A 19,932-nucleotide genomic window follows, 5' to 3' on the forward strand; every position below is an offset into this window, starting at 1 on the left:
GGTATAAATCCCAGAATTCCCAGCCAAATATGGGCATCCATCATGCTGGCTGGGAATTTAGGGCCATGTAATCTAAACATTTGGTGGGACCAGTTTGGAGAGGCAATTCTATTGCCTTCATTTAGAACAATATTCAGGTAATCTAGAATAGTGATTAAATTATCGACCACCAACTGTTGATATTTGTTGTCTAGATGTATATTATATATGTGTACAGATAGCTAACTTTTTAATTGGCTAATTTAAAATATTTACATTATTATTATTCTTAAAGTTTCAAATTCTCCCAAACATAATCGGCAACAACTAGAACATTTTCACAAGTGACTTGTTAGAAAGTCATTATTCCATCTGCTAACCTTTAGTGATAATTCCACCTCTTCTGCTAATTCAAAGCTAGCTCTGCTAAAAAATAAACATTCTTTTTATGCTAGATGTAGATCAGTATATCTAGCACAGCAGAAGCCATATTCTTATTTGCTGCTTCTGGAACATGTACAATTGTATAATGATGTATGGAGGAATCAAGAATATAATATGAGTAGAACATGTTCACTCATAGATTAGCTATATGTACAAAGCCACATGAAAGTCAAAATGCCAATTTTTATTATTCCCTGTGCTCATAAATTCAAAAGTGCATTGTAATAATTCACACATGAACACAAATAATTTCAAAGACATCATGATGCTTTTAGAGTCACTTGTGAAAATGCCTTTACTACTTCCTGCAACTAAACTTTGGAAAAATCCAACTCTTCCTCTTCTCTCCCCAGGTTGTAGCTCAACGCTGGTAGATCAAAGAAATTTTCCTTGTGTTAAATGTAGCTTCCTTTTGCACATGTCTCTCAGATGATAAATGGAATGTCATCTTCTTGTATCTTCCCCTTAAATAAAGCAAACCTTTATATTGTAATTTTACTTGCAGTCGTGGAATTAATTATCACCTTGAAACCAAACCCTATTCTACATCAAAAGATATGCACTAAAAATCAAAAGCCTGGCTAGAATATGGGAATAAGAAGACACAACAAGAAGAAGCACAGCAAAAGCTGAGGTAAGGTATGGTGTGTGTCTTGTATGCTGACAATGTCCATATGCAATAATAAATCTAATCTCTACAAATTTCCCAATTTGTAATTTTTTTTTTTGCAGTGTTCCAGTTAAGTGGTTTGCTATGTTCTGTGTTGCAACTGAGTTACCTAGAGTCTTTTCTAGTTCTTCCCACAAAATAATTCTTCAGCAGTATTGTTGACCTAAGTCCTATAGTAGTAGAAGACACTGCTGGTAATTTGGCACAGTATTAAAAAAATACAGCAATGGTACTTGTACCCTAAATGCAACTTGCTCTAAGAAATTGTTGCAGTTCTTTCTCCCGCCTCCCCACTCTTTAAAAGGAAAAAGAACGTTTACAAACCCCGTAAAGTTTCCCTGAAACTGCTGTTATTTAGGTCAGATGTTTGCTTTGTATAATTAAGAATAGCCAAAGTTCATTTTCTTTTCAAATTTGTAAAATAGTATTAAAAAAAGGAACATCTTCCCCAATGAAAATAAATAGTTGCAACATTTCAAGATGTTACATTGATCTGAAGATGTGTAGATGACAGTGAATAAATGAAAAACTGAAAAGTGTGTCTTATCAGCATCATTTAATAATTAGGACTTGTGCCCCACAGCTCCTCCTACTTGGATGGAGAAAGGTCAGTGTCCTCCATTTTGATTTCATCAAGGTTACTTGGCTATCCTCACCTTCAGACTCCCCCAGGGACTGATTGAAGATGCAATGCACTTTGAGGACAGCGTTCAGGCAAACAAAACCTTGAGATCATGATCTTAAAAATAGAATCAGTACCCTTAGTACTTCCTTGCTCATTAAGATCTGTCACAACAAGGTCCTACTGTACTCTCCAGGGAAAGCTGTGAGGACTGGCGCAGGAGGGGAGCAGTAGTAGGATCCACCATTGAAGAGGTTGGAAAAAGCTTATACCAACCAACTGCCAGAGTGGACAAATCCAGTTCTTCCAAGAGGACCCGAGCAACACCCATGAAGTATTTGCGTTCCATGCGCCCATAGTTTCCCCAGACGATCACCTTGGGAGCAAAAAGAATGGGGGTTGAGTTGGATCCAGGAACACAAATGAGTGATTCTGAGGAATTTTTAATATGGGATATTTTTTTTGACAAGAATGGTCATGCGCTGTGATCTAATCAACAGCAAAAGGAGAAACTTGAGGGAAATATCAGAGGAGGTTGACACCAGTTGTTTCCAGTATTGTCAATTCTGCTGCACGAATCCCAGCGACCAGTTAGGTCCCACAGAGTTGGCCTTCTCCGGGTCCTGTCGATTAAACAATGTCATTTGGCGGGACCCAGGAGAAGAGCCTTATCTGTGGTGGCCCCGACCCTCTGGAACCAGCTCCCCCCAGATATCGGAGTTGCTCCCACCCTCCTTGCCTTTTGCAAGCTCCTTAAAACCCACCTCTGTCGTCAGGCATGGGGGAATTGAAATTTTCCCTTCCCCCTAGGCTTATAGAACTTATACATGGTATGCTTGTTTGTATGATTGGTCTCTTAAATTGGGGTTTTTTAGATTATTTTTTAATATTAGATTTGTTACATTGTTTTCTTTATTGTTGTTAGCCACCCCGAGTCTTCGGAGAGGGGCGGCATACAAATCTAATAAATAAACCAATAAACCAATAAACCAATAAACCAATAAACCAATAAACCAATAAACCAATAAACCAATAAACCAATAAACAAATAAACAAACAAACAAATAAACAAATAAACAAACAAATAAATAAATAAAATAAGATGGAAAAACCTATTGGTTTATCTCTTGCATTTCTACTTTTGACATGGGCAGACAGTTTCTAACAGCCCACCTATAGGAGTATAGACATCTCTTTTAATCTACATTATATTACTCGTCCTCCTAATCCTAATATAGTTTATTCTTTCTTACAATAGGGCTCTCATTATCTCCTACTATCCAGCCTATTTTTTCCTCTAATTATAACATTTTGAAGACCTCCTGCATAAAAGTGACTACATATTGAGCTATAGTTCCTTCCACTTTTTGTCATTTTCTATTACAACCAGAAAAACAAATCAGGGTACAGTTGAGAAAAGGAACGTTTTCTAATTATGAAAAGCAGTGGGGAATGGTTCGCTATTATATCCCTCCCCTTTTTAAGGCATATGAATTACTCAAGTCAGCTGATTTATCCTTTTATCAGCAACACTGAACAAGGTTTTTGAAGATTACATTTTATATACCTTCCAGACTCTTTGGGAACTGAGTCATTCATAAATATAAATAAATGAAGGATTATAAATAGTCAATATGTTTTCAGGCTAGTAACTGTTACTGATTTGATTATACCTCCACCATCATTAACTATAGGGCTGGGTTGTGCCTTTGAATAGTGTTTAGAAAGTCCAGCTGGCCCCAGAACTTTACAGCAAGACTGTTGATTATGGGTTAGTATAGGACTTCCCTGGTCATTGAAGGTTTTTTTTTTCTGAAGGCAATTCAAGTATAGGTTATATGACTTATGTACAGTACACGGGTTCATACTATAGGATATGGTTGTTTGAGGGGCTGCTTTTCTCTTCTCTTTCTATCCATTCTATAAGACCCACCAGGCATGCTTTAAAGAGTCCCATTCATCCAGTAACATTTTCAAATGGATCCTAGGAAATGCATATTTTCTATCATATTGCCTGCTATATGCAATAGCAACCCATTTGAATGGCATTTGAATGACTCTTGTAATCCTATCCCCTCCCAGCTCTGGAATAGATCAAGATGTTTCTTTTCACAAGGGGTAACAGGGGTAGGGAATGTTGGCTCTTCTATGACATGTGGACTTCAAGTCCCACAATCCCTGAGCTAGCATGACTGGAATTCTGGGAGTTGAAGTCCACGTGTCATAGAAGAGCCAACGTTCCCTACTCATGGTATGAAAGCTCTGCCTTTCTTCCTGAAAATTGCATCAGAACATGGGATGAATCCAAACAGAGTTTAAGACCTGATTAAGAATGAGATTTGTGTTGGCTGGACTCAACTGCTTCTGTTATTATTGTTATTTCTATTTCATCACCCTGTTTGTTTTTAACATGCCGATGCCATACCTTTTTAGAATGTGTTTTGTTTCATTTTTTAATTTTTTTCATGTTTTTTTAAATTGCCCAATGTCACTCTTACATATTGTTAGAAATATACATGAAATAGAATAAACAAACAAGCTGGGACAGAGGTGGGTTGCTCCCGGTTCGGACTGGTTCTATTGAACTGGTAATATGAATTTCCCCCCAAACAGGGAGCGATCACCAGTTGGTCATGCTCCCGAATTGACTCGCTTCTGTGTATGTGCAAAAGCTTGGTTTTCAGCACTGCACATGAACATGTGTGTGCATGCACAGTGCCAATGTGCCCATGTGACATGCAATGCGCATGTACCCACGCAGCACAGGAGGAAGTGAACCGGCGGCAAGATAAGTTCGAACCCACCCTTGAGCTGAAAGCATATTTGTCAGGAATACCAGAAATAGTTTCAAAAATTCTCTGCAAAAGGAGGGAAATGTAGCTTTGATTTCAAGTAGGTACTTGACATGACTACTATTTTCACCTCCCAAAATTTCAAGAGCTGTTTATAAACCAATTGTGATTATGTGTTTATTCTATTGACTTGAAATGCTGAGAACATAGAGGAAATTCTAAGGTTGCTGTTCAGGATCCTGTAGCAATATTTTTACCACTCAGCAATGTTTTCACAGGAAAGGCAGGAAGCAGCCTGTGAGATTATAAAATATATACAGTGGTACCTCTACTTAAGAACGCCTCTTTTTAAGAACTTTTCTAGATAAGAACCAGGTGTTCAAGACTTTTTTGCCTCTACTTAAGAACCATTTTCTACTTAAGAACCCGAGCCCGGAAAAATTTCCCAGGAAATTTGAGAGCGACATGAAGGCCCGGCCAGTTTCCTGCCATTCCCCCTTTAATCCTGGCCATCTCGGGCTGCCAGAGGAGCCTTTGGGTGGTGCTTAAGGAGGCTTTGGCAGTCCAGAGCGAATTAAGCATTTTTATTTATTTATTTATTTATTTATTTAGATTTGTATTTTCCTTTCTCTGGGCGCTTGGACAGGGAATAAACCTCTGCCAGCGCCCAGAGAAAAGAAATGCTTCCTTCGCTCTGGGCAGCCGAGGAGTCACCACAGCGAAGGAAAGGCTACAAAGCAAGCAAGCGAGAAGAGAGGGGAGCCCTTTAGCATGGGAAGGGAGAGGCAGGAGGTAGTAGCAGCAACAGCAGCAGCCAGTGTATGGGAGACAGTGTATGGGAGGCAGCCTCGCGCTGGGTGTTATTGGAGGCGCATGCTCCTCCTCGTTGTCTCAGAGTCCCTCTTTTTTTTTTAAGCCTTAAAGTTTTGGATTTTTAAAAATTCCCCTCACCTCACTTTCTTCCTTCGGCAGCGACTGTCCTCCTCCTCTTCTTCTTCCTCCTCCTCCCACCCAAATTCTGCGCTTTTATTTTTTTCCTAATGGGTTTGTGTGCATTATTTGCTTTTACATTGATTCCTATGGAAAAAATTGCTTCTACTTAAGAATGTTTCTACTTAAGAACCTGGTCACAGAACGTACCACTGTATATGTTTTTTCTATCGAATCACCCTGGCCTACCTAAATACAGGAGGAGCTTAATGCTTCCTTTTGCCTCTCGGCCCAACCCAGAGCCATATCCAAGGCAGTTAATATTTTCATAGCCAACAAACTATATTCTGTATGTGTAACATATTTTTGATGAATTGAAAATGAAGGGAGACTAGTATAGATCTATTTCGAGAAGGGTTTCCTCTCATCAGCAAAAATATGTTACACACACACACATTTCGCTGCTGAAGAGAAAGTGAAACAGAAAACTTTGATCAAATTTACTCTGCTTCTTTTGGCTGGATTACTAAATGGACAGGCAAAGCCCTCAAAACAGCATCTCTTTTAGAGCAGGGGTCTCCAACCATGCCAACTTTAACCCCAGAATTCCCCAGAAGAGAGGGGAGTAATATGATATTGAAACAGACGGGCAACTTGACAATGATGTATGTAAGATTATTACGTTGGTTTATTGGATAATAATGTATAAATGTATGTTAATACATTTATTGTACCCTCTTTTCATCAAAATAAGACATTCACTGATAGATAATAAGTCCAATTGGGCTTTTGAGTGCACGGCAATAAGGCCAACACTAATTTCAGGGTTCAAAAAAATATATAAGATAGGGTCTTATTTTCTGGGAAACACAGTATGTATTGATGTTTACATGTGGGGTGTGGGGGAAGAAAAGGCTGCAAATAAATAAACAAACAAACAAACAAACAAACAAACAAATAAATAAATAAGATAGACAGACAGACATACAGATACACCCTCATAATAATAATAATAATAATAATAATAATAATAATAATAATTTATTAGATTTGTATGCTGCCCCTCTCCGAAGACTCGGGGTGGCTCACAACAGTAATAAAAAGCAGTATAGCAATAGAACAAATCTAATAATAAAAATATATATAAAACCCCAACAATTAAAAACCATACAGCACATACATACCAAACATAAAATATAAAAGCCTGGGGGAGATGTTTTAATTCCCCCATGCCTGGCGATATAGGTGGGTCATGAGTAATTTGTGAAAGACAAGGAGGGTGGGGACCATTCTAATCTCCGAGGAGAGTTGATTTCAGAGGGCCGGGGCCACCACAGAGAAGGCTCTTCCCCTGGGGCCCACCAAATGACATTGTTTGGTCGACGGGACCCGGAGAAGGCCAACTCTGTGGGATCTTATCGGCCGCTGGGATTCGTGTGGTAGAAGGCAGTTCCGGAGGTATTCTGGTCCAATACCATGTAGGGCTTTAAAGGTCATTTCCAAAACTTTGAATTGTGACCAGAAACTGCAGCCAGTGCAGGCCACGGAGTGTTGTAGAAACGTGGGCAAATCTGGGAAGCCCCACGATAGCTCTCGCGGCCGCAATCTGCACGATCTGAAGTTTCCGAACACTTTTCAAAGGTAGCCCCATGTAGAGAGCGGTGCAGTAATCGAACCTCCAATCAGCCTCCAGTCCCCATTTTATTTCCAGTGCCTTCCTCCCAGAATGGAACTGAACCAAATGGATAATTGATCATAATGTTATTTTATCCAGTTTGATTGTGTCTTGAAAACAACTTTAACGGAAAGTGGGAATAGAAATAAAGTGAACAAAATGCACCTTACCTGAAGTACTTTGCCTTGCGGGCTTTCTGGGAAAAGTAACACTTGATTGTACAGGGGGTCTAAAGATTTGCGAGCCACTTTAGTTTTCTTCTTTGCAATGCAAACCCCATTTTCTAGGAGATAGGCCTTGATGTATGCCGCTGTAAGAAAAACATGTGATTCAGGAAAAGTTCAAAGCTTATTTTTTTAAAATCCATGCCGCATGAATCCCAGCGACCGGTTAGGTCCCACAGAGTTGGCCTTCTCCGGGTCCCGTCGACTAAGCAATGTCGTTTGGCGGGACCCAGGAGAAGAGCCTTCTCTGTGGCGGCCCCAAACCTCTGGAACCAGCTCCCCCCAGATATCAGAGTTGCCTCCACCCTCCTTGCCTTTCGCAAGCTCCTTAAAACTCACCTCTGTCGTCAGGCATGGGGGAATTGAAATTTCCCTTCCGCCTAGGCTTTTAGAATTTATACATGGTATATTTGTATGTATGAGTGGTTCTTTAAATTGGGTTTTTTAGATTATTTTTAATATTAGGTTTGTTTACATTGTCTTTTTATATTGTTGTTAGCCGCCCCGAGTCTTTGGAGAGGGGCGGCATACAAATCAAATAAATAAATAAATAAATAAATAAATAAATAAATAAATAAATAAATAAATAAATAAATAAATAAATAAATAAATAAATAAATAAATAAATAAATAAATAAATAAATAAATAAATAAATAAATAAATAAATAAATAAATAAATAAATAAATAAATAAATAAATAAATAAATAAATAAATAAATAAATAAATAAATAAATAAATAAATAAATAAATAAATAAATAAATAAATAAATAAATAAATAAATAAATAAATAAATAAGTGACTTTTTTCACAGGCAGGAAGTTGCTTTGTGGAAAGAGTTTCCTGTATAGTTACTGGCTTTATTTTTAAGAAGTTTAAAAAAGGTTTCTTCACCTGTGTTTCAGCAAAAGGTGATACTTGGCTTAAATGATCTGTGCAAGATCAAACCTGACTCTTACTTGAATCTCAGGAAAATATCAAGGTTGTAAGCTAGGCTGAAAAGTCAAAATATATTTTAGAAAAAGGCAGCAGCAAACCAATTCTGCATTGCTAACAAGAAACTAAACTGATGCTGAGCTTCACTTAAAGATTTCTGTTTGTAGTTTGCTTGATGGCTGCCCTGATCTAGTGCCTGAAGTTTGTGAAGAGTGAGCAGAGTGAAACTGAATTCCATTAATAGTGTTTCTCAACCTCGGGGTCGGGACCCTTTTGGAGGTCGAATGATCGTTTCACAGGGGTCATCTAAGACCATGGGAAAAGACAAATTTCCCATGGTATTAGGAACTCAAGCTTCTATTCTTGTGCCTTGGAACATATTTTTACAATCTGACCAATCAGGCGTTTACAGTGGGGGTGTCCCTCTGAACTTTCTGCCAAACAGCTTAAAGCTCTGTTGGGAGAATTGGCGCTAGACTTATGGTTGAGGGTCACCACAACATTAGGCACTGTATAAAGAGGTTGCAACATTAGAAAGGTTGAGAACCACTGAAAGACAATGTTACTATTTATACAAATGTTTTCTAGGCCCCATTTCCTTCATTTATTACTCTTGGCGGAATTGTGTTCATCTGAAGAAGTACAAAATAAGGGTTCTTCTGGTTTCCCAGCTTCAGTAGAACAGCAAATTTGATCTGTGGCCAGGGAACTTTCAGCCAGCTCTGGCTGTTCTGTCGGTCTTATTGGAATAAAAATTTAATTTCATTCTCATAGCTAGAGAGCTTATGAAAATTAAGTATCCCAGTAAGAAAGGTAGAAAGGGGTTTGGTTCCTAGGGATCTTAATTGCAGAAAGGGATGAATTTTTGTTCCAATCACAGCAGGGAGGGAAAAAAGATGAACCATAATCTTCATGTACTGTGTTTCTGCTACAGATCACACATCATAAGACCACTCATATGTAATTGAATTGAGTTACGTGGAGTGCAATTAATTTCCCATAGCGATAGCTTGATTTGTTTACAGCTACAATGACAGTTCACAATCATAATGAAAAGCTCAATTCTTAGCAATGATTGGAAGAATTTTTCTCACTATCTTGCATGAACCTTTTTATCCGTATAGGAGACTTTATAATAAAGTTAATCAATGATATGATATCAACCACTCACTATCTTGAATGAACCTTTTTATCCCTATAGGAGACTTTATAATAAAGTTAACCAATGATATGATATCAACCAACAGTTCTTGCTAGGTTTTAGTAGTTGGTGGACTGTTCTTGCTCATGGTTCATTATCTTGCAATGATACTTCCCAATTCCTTGAAACAGAAATGCAAAAATGTGGGAAATGCCTATAAGGAGAGTAACAAAATGGTTTGATCCTCCCTTTCTCATCCCTTTCGCAAGCAAAGAAGTGTCCTAATAGATTGTTTACTCCATGTAGTCACATCAGCTAGCAGACTAGCTAATACCCCTGCCTATCCAGCCATATCTGTTCTTGAATGCTTATTGTTGGCTTGTCTCGGTTAGCTAGGCTATGAAACCTTCGACAACACCAAGCAGAGAATTTTAAAAGAGAGTGGATGTGTGATAAAGCCAAGACACAGACTTAGTTAAATAAGTATTATTTACATATAAACAAAATATAAACAATCTAGAATAAGCATGTAGCGAATACAGAATAATAAGCACTGAGCAATCACAAGATGGAAGCACAAAGCAAAATACAATATAGATAATAAGCACAAAGCTTATACAAGCACGAAGCTTAAACACAACTCCCCCTTCTCAGGCAAAAGTAAAAGGAAGTGACTGAGCAGAATAATGAGCTTTTATAGCTTCAATGAGGAAGTGACGAAACAGCCTTGAATATTAACTCTTCAAGTACAAGTTAACTCTTTAAGTGCACATTAACTCTTTAAGTACAAGTTTGGTACAAGTGTACAATATGCAGTTTACAATGGCAATCCCTAACAACCATGTACCCTGTATTAACAAATCCAGGAATTGTTTGGGTAAATTGTCACTGGCAAAGTTGGCTAATCAATATCTTCTCAGATTAGTCCCCAGGTTATACCCTGTACAATGGTAAGGAAAGGTGAAGGGGTACTTTTGGGAAGGGATTGGCAGAAAAAGAATAGCTGGTTTTGCATACAGAATATTGGCAAACGATTTCAAGCCTTAATCTAGACTTCCTTGGATCTGGGACTATCTTAGAATGGATTGCAACTTTTCAAAAGGTGTGGATTTCACTTTAAGCATCTTTAGAAGTGCTTATCCATGTCTGAATATTTCTCAGCTATCACTAAAATATTTAGCTGTACTATAAAGAGAAATAAATTGTGGTAAAATCACCCATCTTTACTGATTATTCTTTTTAGAATCATGCAGCTTCTGCTAACAGTAACAGAGATGCAGCTATTGTCCAGCATTTTGTAACAACAGTGAGAAAACAACAGTTTATTAAAAGGAAGAAAGAACTGAGATTGAAATATAGTACCTGGAAGGGTTTTAGAACCAGGCTTTGCGGTCAATCCGCGGGCTTGAATAATATCCACTTCCAGCTGTCCATTTCGTTCTTGCAATCCAATTTCCACATCTCCTGCACACCAAGCAAAGTATAAATTAAAAGCCAAATAGTCTTAATGTTTAATCCCACTATCCCATAGAAAAGAGCAACATTCAACAGATTCTTTACTTTTAAAAGGCTTTTAAATATAAGGAGGTCTGTTGAACATTGTTATTTCTAAAAGAAATTGCAACAGTTAGTGATAGCTTTTCCAAACACTTCCTTCCAGACATTTTGTCTTTACTCATCACCTTGGCAATTATTCATGTGAGACCTAAATCCTCAATTTAAACAAAAAAATGTGTTTTTTTTTATTGGGGCCCTGGTGGTGCAGCTCTGCCCACAGTCTGGAGTTTGATCCTGATGGGCTCAAGGTTGACTCAGTTTTCCATCCTTCTGAGATCAGTAAAATGAGAATCCAGATTGTTGGGGGCAATGTGCAAATAATGCTTACCTTGTAAACAAAAGTGCTATAAAGTGCTATATAAGTACAGTATATAAGTTTAAATACAATTGCTATTTATTTTACTGATCACCTTTTCTTGGGAAGTTCAAGACTGTATTGGACAAGTTCAAGAATGTATTGGACAAAATAAATAAATAATTAAATAAAAGACAGTTTTGTCAGGACTAGGACTAGCCTGATGTAATATTCCAATTGAAGAAAGAAAGAAAGAAAGAAAGATTGTAATTAGCATAATGAATGTAATACTGAAAGAATGCTTAATCACCCTGATTCTACAGAGTGAGCTATAACCTGATTGGTTGACTAATGTATATAACATGATACACCTTTGCATAGATGTGGCTTGAAGATATTGTGGCTTGAAGGTTAGTTTAGCTTGAAGTAGTTATTGTGTAGCTTGTGATTGTAGTGTATAGTAGAATCGTCTAGTGAGATAGTTACAGTGTACACTAAATAGATAGATTAGTTTTTCTAAGAAGTAGTAAATATTTTTTAAAGAACCTTCTGCTCAGTTTGTCTTCAATTATCTGCAATTATCTCCTGGTATCCTGGTCTGTGCCTGGCATATTTGGGTTGGGCAGCTTCTGAAAAATGTAGCTCTAACAAGTTTGAATGGAGTTCTGCCATGATTTTATTCAATATTAACCTTTTGAGATAGGTTAGGCTGTGAAAGAACTAGCACACACACACAAAAAACACTCTATGGTCACGTGAAGAAAGCGAGTTGTTTTGATCTACAGAGCAGCATCTTAGCTGCTACATTTCCCCTAACAATACTACAGTGGCAATAGTGCAAATAAGAGGGGAGAAAACAGCTACAATTAGATATTATCTGAATCAACAAGGAAAAGAGACCATCTGCCCAGGAAGAACATGCTTGCACTTTTTCCATCTGTTTCTCTTTGACCTTTTCCTCAAGAAATACTCTGAAATATACTGAAATAATCATTCTGTTTTGCCTCCTTGCCTTAGCTAATTTCAACAATCCTTCCCCGTTTCTGCGACAGGATTACAAAAAAATTGCCTGCATTTTTCTTCTTTCCTTCCTTCTTTCTTCCCTCCATCCCTCCCTAACTTCATAGCATAATTGGATATATTATTATAGTAAAGTACGGTAGTAGACAATTCTACAAAACAGAGCATAGCTCTTTTTAAACTGATATCTGATCACAGATTACCATGTAAATTGGTCACCATGGTGTAGATAGCAGTGGCAAAATCTATAAAATGGTGGTTCTGGCACTGTGGCAGCGGTTATGCCACCTTGCATCCATACACAATATGAGCAAGGTTCTGATTGCAATGCAGTGCCCATTATTAGAGTCCCAGGGCCTAGGGAGTTGGGTGACATAAAAATCAAATAAATAAATATTAGGGCCTGTAAATAAGAGAGCCCTTGATCCCTTAGCTGTCCTATATATAAGGAGGTGTTGGCAAACTAAGAAGAAAACGGAATGTTACAGCATTCAGATAAGAGAAGATTACAGCTGCAGGTCACCAAGTTGAAGACAATATAATTTAAACCTTTTCATCTGTTTCTCCTTCATTTCAATTGCATCTCCATCTCAATTGCTGGTTGCTTCCTTATGAACATTGGAAAACCTTTTAATCTCTGTTTCCTTTTAACTACTACGGCAAAGCATATTTATTTATTTTTCTGTCTGTCTGTCTATCTATCTATTTATCCATTCATTCATTCATTCGTTCATTCATTCATTCAATTTTTATGCCGCCCTTCTCCTTAGACTCAGTGCAGCTTACAACATGTTAGCAATAGCACTTTTTTTAACAGAGCAAGGCTATTGCCCCCACAATCCGGGTCCTCATTTTACCCACCTCGGAAGGATGGAAGGCTGAGTCAACCTTGAGCCGGTGATGAGATTTGAACCGCTGACCTTCAGATCTACAAGTCAGCTTCAGTGGCCTGCAGTACAGCACTCTACCTGCTGCGCCACCCCGGCTCATATATATATAATTGAAATTAGGACTTATTCCTTTCCTGGTTTTGTCCATATTTCTCTAAATTGTTTTCTTCAACTCTTTGTGATATGGATTCATCTAACCCAAGAGTGTCAAACTGGATTTCTTTGAAGGTAGATCAGCATTATAGTTCTTCCTGGGCTGGCCGGGGAAGGGGAGGAGACGGCAGATGGCAGAGAGGAAGGATGCCTCCTGCACTACCCTGCTGGCTAAATTGGAGCACAGGGGAGGCATATGCAGCTCCATCACACCCTGTTTGGGCCAGCAGGGCATTGCAGGAGGCCATTCAGGCAAAAAATGGGGCATGGGGAACTTGCATGCTGCCCCCACGCCCCACTTTCAGTAGCAGAGGCACAGTCCTTTGCTATTTATTTGCTAGGCCAGATCTAAGCACCTCCGATTCGGCCTATGGGCCTTGAGTTTAACAGCCCTGATCTAACTAATTCTTTCCAAAGCACCACTGAGACAGATGAATGAATGAATGAATGAGTGAGTGAGTGAGTGAGTGAGTGAATGAGTGAATGAATGGATACTTACATTCAGAGAGAGAGAAAAAATGTTTCTTACCCATGGAGGTAGTGGCCAAGGTCTGACGACCCACAAACTGTGCTGGTCCCATGCTGCCCAAGAAATCACTGAACTGCCCAGTGGACGCCAGATGAACTCCATTGAAATTCAAGCTGCAAAATCAGTAAGTTAGCACTGTCTATTATTTCAAGTCTTTACAATGGCCTGATAATTAAATAGTCGACAATTACTTGAAGATATGCATAGAATGAATAACTATTTCTATAGATACTGTTCTCACTGATTTCACACAGATTGTTACATATCTTTCTCAGTCAATTTCTCTTTCTAATTTAGGAAATATCTTTCTGTGAGCAGGTACAGATAATTACTGGCAAATCCTTGGTAAAAGAATGTGAGGAAAATAGAATTTTCTACGCCAATCTTAGATGTTTGCCCTTTCTCAACTGTACTCCACCTCCCACAATACTGCAGAAAAATACAAAATATCTATCTGCAGAGCCAAGTAGTTTGCAATTAATGTTTTAATGAAGCTTTTCTTCTGAGGTATACATTTTAGAAGAAATCAAATATTGCACAGACCAGCTATTTGTTATTTATAGTCAATGAAAATGCTGGGAATGGGGAGGGAAGCGGAATCTATCTACTCTTTCAGAATTGTTTTTTGAAAAGCTAAGCTTTTTATTCTTTTAAAGATCCTGCTACGGAATAAGCAGATAATTTTCTTAATTTTATTTTGGCACCTCTTTGTCCCAGCTGGAGAGGGAGGGGGGGAAACCCCAACTAATATATAATTTTATAATCAAATATCACTCCACATCTTATTCAAGGGTGTTTTTTTCTCTCTAATATAAAATGTCTCCCAAATCATGCTCCTTGGTGGGTTTTTTTGGGGGGGGGGGAGAATTGGGCTCACTGCTCCCAAATAATTGCTCATATTCTCTTCATCATTTTGATTATGCAGCCTTTTCAGCTGCATAATACAATATAATACAATCGTTTGAGAGGCAGCAACCAGTTTAAAATTTTAAACACTGCACTATATACGGTACTTTTATAAAGAGATTTCCTTGATGTGCAGTGGTACCTCTACTTACGAACTTAATTCGTTCTGTGACCAGGTTCTTAAGTAGAAAAGTTTGTAAGAAGAAGCAAGTTTTCCCATAGGAATGAATGTAAAAGCAAATAATGTGTGCAATTGGGGAAATCACAGGGAGGGTGGAGGCCCTGTTTCCCCCCAGGAGATTCCTTTTTCCCCCCCAATCTTTTTATTAATTTTTCATAAAATAGACAAACAGACATACATACATTCAACATAAAAAGGTGGGGATGTATTCTCCCCGCTTATCTCAAAAGTATGAATTTAAGTACAGAAGAAAGAATACATAATTGAATATATAATTGAGTGTTAAGAAAAAAAAGATTTGTTAAACTTTTCATTAAAGAAAATTCTTCTTCTAATAATTCTTTATATATAAACTAATTCTAATATGTTTCTAAACCAAACTTAACTTATCTAGCACTATTATAACCTAAAAAAAAATCTAAAAAAAATATCTTTAGAATTAAAATCTTTAATTGTATAAAAAAGATTTTTTTTAGGAGAAGATTTTTTTTTTTTAGATTTTTTTTCCTCCCAGGAGATTCCTAGAGGGGCCCCATGGAAGCTTCTCCCCACCTTTTCCTGCCCTGTTTCCTCCCAGGAGATTCCCAGAGAGGCCCCACGGAGGCTTCTCCCTGCCTTTTCCAGTTACAGTTTCAGAGGCTCGGGTTTGTAAGTGGAAAATGGTTCTTGAGAAGAGGCAAAAAAATCTTGAACCCCTGGTTCTTATCTAGAAAGTTCGTAAGTAAAGGCGTTCTTAGGTAGAGATACCACAGTATTTTCAATTCCTGTCTTAAGAACTTCCACCGTGTTTTGCACAGTAATCACATCCTGTGAACAGTTTCATCAAACCATAAACCACAGTGTCAAGATCTATTTCTTGGGACCGCTGACTCACGTTTTCTCCCAATGACCCCAATACAATCTGAAGTAACAACAAAAATAAAAGCAAAGGAATAAAACAAGCAAGCAATACCTTAAAAATGTTTAGGTTTTTTAACACTTTAAAAATGTTTATTAAAAATAAATAGGTGAGGGAAAAGAAATCACCTTTTAATCCTCAAGTTTAAACATATTAAACTAAACAAAAAAACCCATATTAACTGCACAACAAAGGTTTAACTGCTGTTTATTACCCAATTCTAGGTTCCTTGTTAATTTAATTAAATGAGGTTATAGGTACTTTGCATCTATACTCTGTTCATTGTATTGTAAATGAAAATAAATCATTACTTTGGCCTTTTTACTCATAACTAGGGTTGAGAGGGATGTCTGTTCCATCAGTTTGATGAAATCTTCTTAAATCATCTTTAGTCTTCAGTTTCAGGTTAATCTTCTTGAATAAATCTGGACCACTTCTTGTCATTTACCATACATCATATATAAAATAATTAACAATTTATGCTTCTAACAGAGCAGGGAGGGATTAATACTTTTTAAACCCTTACACACACACACACACACACACACACACACACTCTACAGCTAAATATTGACCACTAGAGCAGGGGGGTCTCCAACCTTGGCAACTTTATGACTAGCGAGCTTCAACTTCCAGAATTCCTCAACCAGCCCAGAAGTCATAAAGGTGCCATGGTTGGAGACTCCTACACTACAAGACCTCCATTTCTGTGCTACATGGTAACTATAGATGGAATATATTTTTTTTGGAGGAATTTTAATCATATGCTCTTTGGAAAATCCAGATTAATAATAATTGCAATATCTTTAGTCTACATGCTTTTGATAGTCTTGATGAATTAGAACCTGATTAAACATTATGTTTGCAGACTTTCTTTGCAGAAGCCATATTGATCCTTAAGATCTGTCCTTGACGTTTCCTTGATAATGTGGTTTTTATTAACTTTTGCAGCAATTATCTAGAAGAGACTGTAAGCCAGTGACTTCCTTTTTGGGCCCTTTTAAAAAAATAAACTGGAATTGTATAATGTTTATAATGTTATTGAAATTGGCCTTGGGAAAACATCAACTCTACCTTTGTGGTTTTTTAGAATTCCCATACAGATATTGTAATGTTTGCTTTCAATGTGTTTGTATGATTTTATTGGGAATTTTATTCGGTAAGCTCCTTTGTCAGATGTCTGATGAACACATCTTGCAGAAGAAAAAAGCAGAAAATTAATTATACCATTTCAATCAATTGGTGGGAATCCTTTTAGAAACGGAATGGGAGATTTTAACCTTTATCTCCAAATCCCTTGTAAAAAATAAATAAAAATGGGTGGGACACAGAAAGATTTCATCCCAGCATATTATGCTGGCATTCTATTTAAGGAGCTACAGAATTTTATGTAAAGAAACCTTCATGAATAACATCATCTTTATTTGCAATTTAAAGTGATACATCCTGTTCCATCATTTGTTTTAGCCTTATGCTACACTTCCTGCTGTTCTTCATTAGAAAGCTAGAGCATCTTTATGGCATCATCTAACCATCACTGTGATAGTACAAAACCTGTCCTCATTACTGTTAAGTCAGTACAAGGGTGTTTGAATGACATAAAAGAGAGTGGAAATCACTAATGAGAAACTGACTCAAGTGTTGTCTTCAGTCATCAGTGCAAAAATAAATAGGCTTAGTCTGCACAACAGAATGCTAATAACAATGCATTTCCTGCAAAATGTGTTTGTTTCACCACCATGTTAGTGTTATAACAGGCTAACACTATGATATTCCATTTCACTCAATTATATGAATATAGGGAGCCAAACGTGTGGATTATAAGAACAAATTTACGTACTGTAGTTAGTTAACATTAGCTATAGATATATTTCATCAGCTGTTAGATGGTAGTTAATTTATAATCCGATGTGTTATAACCCTCAATTCTTTTTATTTTATTTTTAAAATTTATTTGTTTTGTCAAGTACATATTGGTGGTATAGAAAGATATAATAATATTTATATATATGATACTAGTAAAAGAGAAACATTAGGACAGGGGACGGAAGGCACTCTGGTGCACTTATGCACGCCCCTTACTGACCTCTTAGGAATCGGGAGAGATCAACAGTGGATAGTCTAAGTAAGAGTAAAGTTTTGGGGGTTAGGTGATGATACTACAGAGTCTGGTAGTGAGTTCATGCATCAGCTACTCGGTTACTTCATATTTCCTGCAGTTGAGTTTAGAGTGGTTTACTTTAAGTTTGTATCTGCTGTGTGAGGAAAATTTGATTTGGATAAATAATTCCCAAATATCCCTTCTCCTTTATTCTAGAATCTCTTCTGGGTTTATTCATTAGCACAACAAATCCTATGCAAAACTATTTTCATTATTAATTATATCCTTAAAAGAAACTTCAGAAGGTCCGTATTATTACTAGAGACAGGTTGAGATAGGATTTATCCATGCAATCAATGAAGGTCAAGACTGACTTGTTGCACTTAACTAAATCATAACCAGGTTCCTATGCAACTTGACCAAAACAAATAAACAAAAAAAAACCCAACCCAAAGGATTAAGACAAATTGCTTCTTGTACATTCCAGAAAAGATAAATCAGGGAAGAAAGAAATTGATGGGGAGGCTCTACATATTCTCTATTACATAAAATATTAAGTTCACAGTTCTATTAATTCTACCAGACTTGAAGAAACCTCTGCATTCTTTATGTAACAATGGCTTTGTCCCCTGTGCTTGGCTCTCTAATCTTTACATATGCAAGCAAGGAACAAAAACAATGCTAAACTAAGTGAGCCACCTCTTATAAATCCCTTCAATCTCTTGCCTTCTATCTTTTTTTTTTGCCTTCTGGTCAGTATAATTAATGATGTACTTATTTCAGCAGCATGTTAATGATTTTTAGGAAATTAGATCAGATGGCTTAAGGAAAAGTCCTCCTCAAAACTTTATACTGATGGAAAAAACCTGCCCTCAGGAGCATCTGATAAACCAATAAGGGCTCTATCATCAGGTTTGAACAAGGTCAGCAGAGGGCAGAACGTGTTGCTGGGCCATTGTAGTGGAAAGAAAGCAATCAGCAAGAAAAGGAAGGGTGTGAAGGAAAAGTAAGCCCACAGTAGCTTCAGTCAAGCACTGGGGATTTTTTATTTATTTTTTTTGTAGATTCTGTTCTGATAATCTCACACTACTGACCAGAGCATACAAAACTTTCACCAGACCAATACTTGAATACAGCTCATCTGTCTGGAACCCACACCGCATTTCAGATATAAACACTCTAGAAAATGTCCAGAGATACTTTATCAGAAGAGCCCTCCACTCCACTCCTCCACTCTCAACAGAATATCCTATGCAACTAGACTTACAATCCTAGGTTTAGAAAGCTTAGAACTACATTGCCTTAAACACGATCTAAGCATAGCCCACAAAATCATGTGCTACAACGTCCTTCCTGTCAACGACTACTTTAGCTTCAACCACAACACACGAGCACACAACAGATACAAACTTAATGTAAACCGCTCTAAACTCGACTGCAGGAAATACGACTTTAATAACCGAGTAGTTGATGCATGGAACTCACTACCAGACTCTGTAGTATCTTCACCTAAGCCCCAAAACTTTACTCTTAGACTATCTACTGTTGACCTCGATTCCTAAGAGGTCAGTAAAGGGCGTGCATAAGTGTACCAGCGTACCTTCCGTCCCCTGTCCTAATGTTTCTTTTTACTAGGATCATGTGTATGAATATTATTATATCTTTGTATACCACCAATATGTACTTGACAAAACAAATAAAAAATAAAATAAAATAAAATAAAATAAAATAAAGTAAAGTAAAGTAAAGTAAAGTAAAGTAAAATAAAATAAAATAAAGTAAAATAAAATAAAAAATAAATAAAATAAAATAAAATAAAATAAATATAAAAATAAGAATGACATGAGAAGTTACCTCCAAGTATTGTTGCTCACCTATAGATGGAAATCTTCCCAGATGTAAGCACAAATTTGTATAATTATTATCTGCACCCTGTAAAATGTAATGGAGGGTTGCCTTGGCTCTCTTCCTACACATCAAAATTTGCAC

At 37.2% G+C, this 19,932-nt stretch overlaps 1 protein-coding gene across 2 annotated transcripts in view; it reads right to left on the bottom strand.

Annotated features, from left to right (window-relative positions):
- Nucleotides 1-1,550: 1,550 nt before the first annotated feature.
- The window catches only part of RIMS4 (regulating synaptic membrane exocytosis 4), a 117,769-nt gene continuing 99,387 nt past the window's right edge, over nt 1,551-19,932 (bottom strand). For both annotated transcript variants that reach the window (XM_070748811.1, XM_070748809.1), the window contains exons 3-6: nt 13,858-13,970; nt 10,776-10,877; nt 7,283-7,422; nt 1,551-2,091 (exon numbers count right to left, since the gene is read on the bottom strand). In XM_070748811.1, coding sequence (XP_070604912.1) covers nt 1,873-2,091; nt 7,283-7,422; nt 10,776-10,877; nt 13,858-13,970 — 574 coding nt within the window. In that variant the 3' untranslated portion in view covers nt 1,551-1,872. The remainder of the gene's footprint in view (nt 2,092-7,282; nt 7,423-10,775; nt 10,878-13,857; nt 13,971-19,932) is intronic.

This window comes from Erythrolamprus reginae, chromosome 3 (assembly GCF_031021105.1).
Source record: "Erythrolamprus reginae isolate rEryReg1 chromosome 3, rEryReg1.hap1, whole genome shotgun sequence".
Classification (NCBI taxonomy): Eukaryota; Metazoa; Chordata; class Lepidosauria; order Squamata; family Dipsadidae; genus Erythrolamprus; species Erythrolamprus reginae.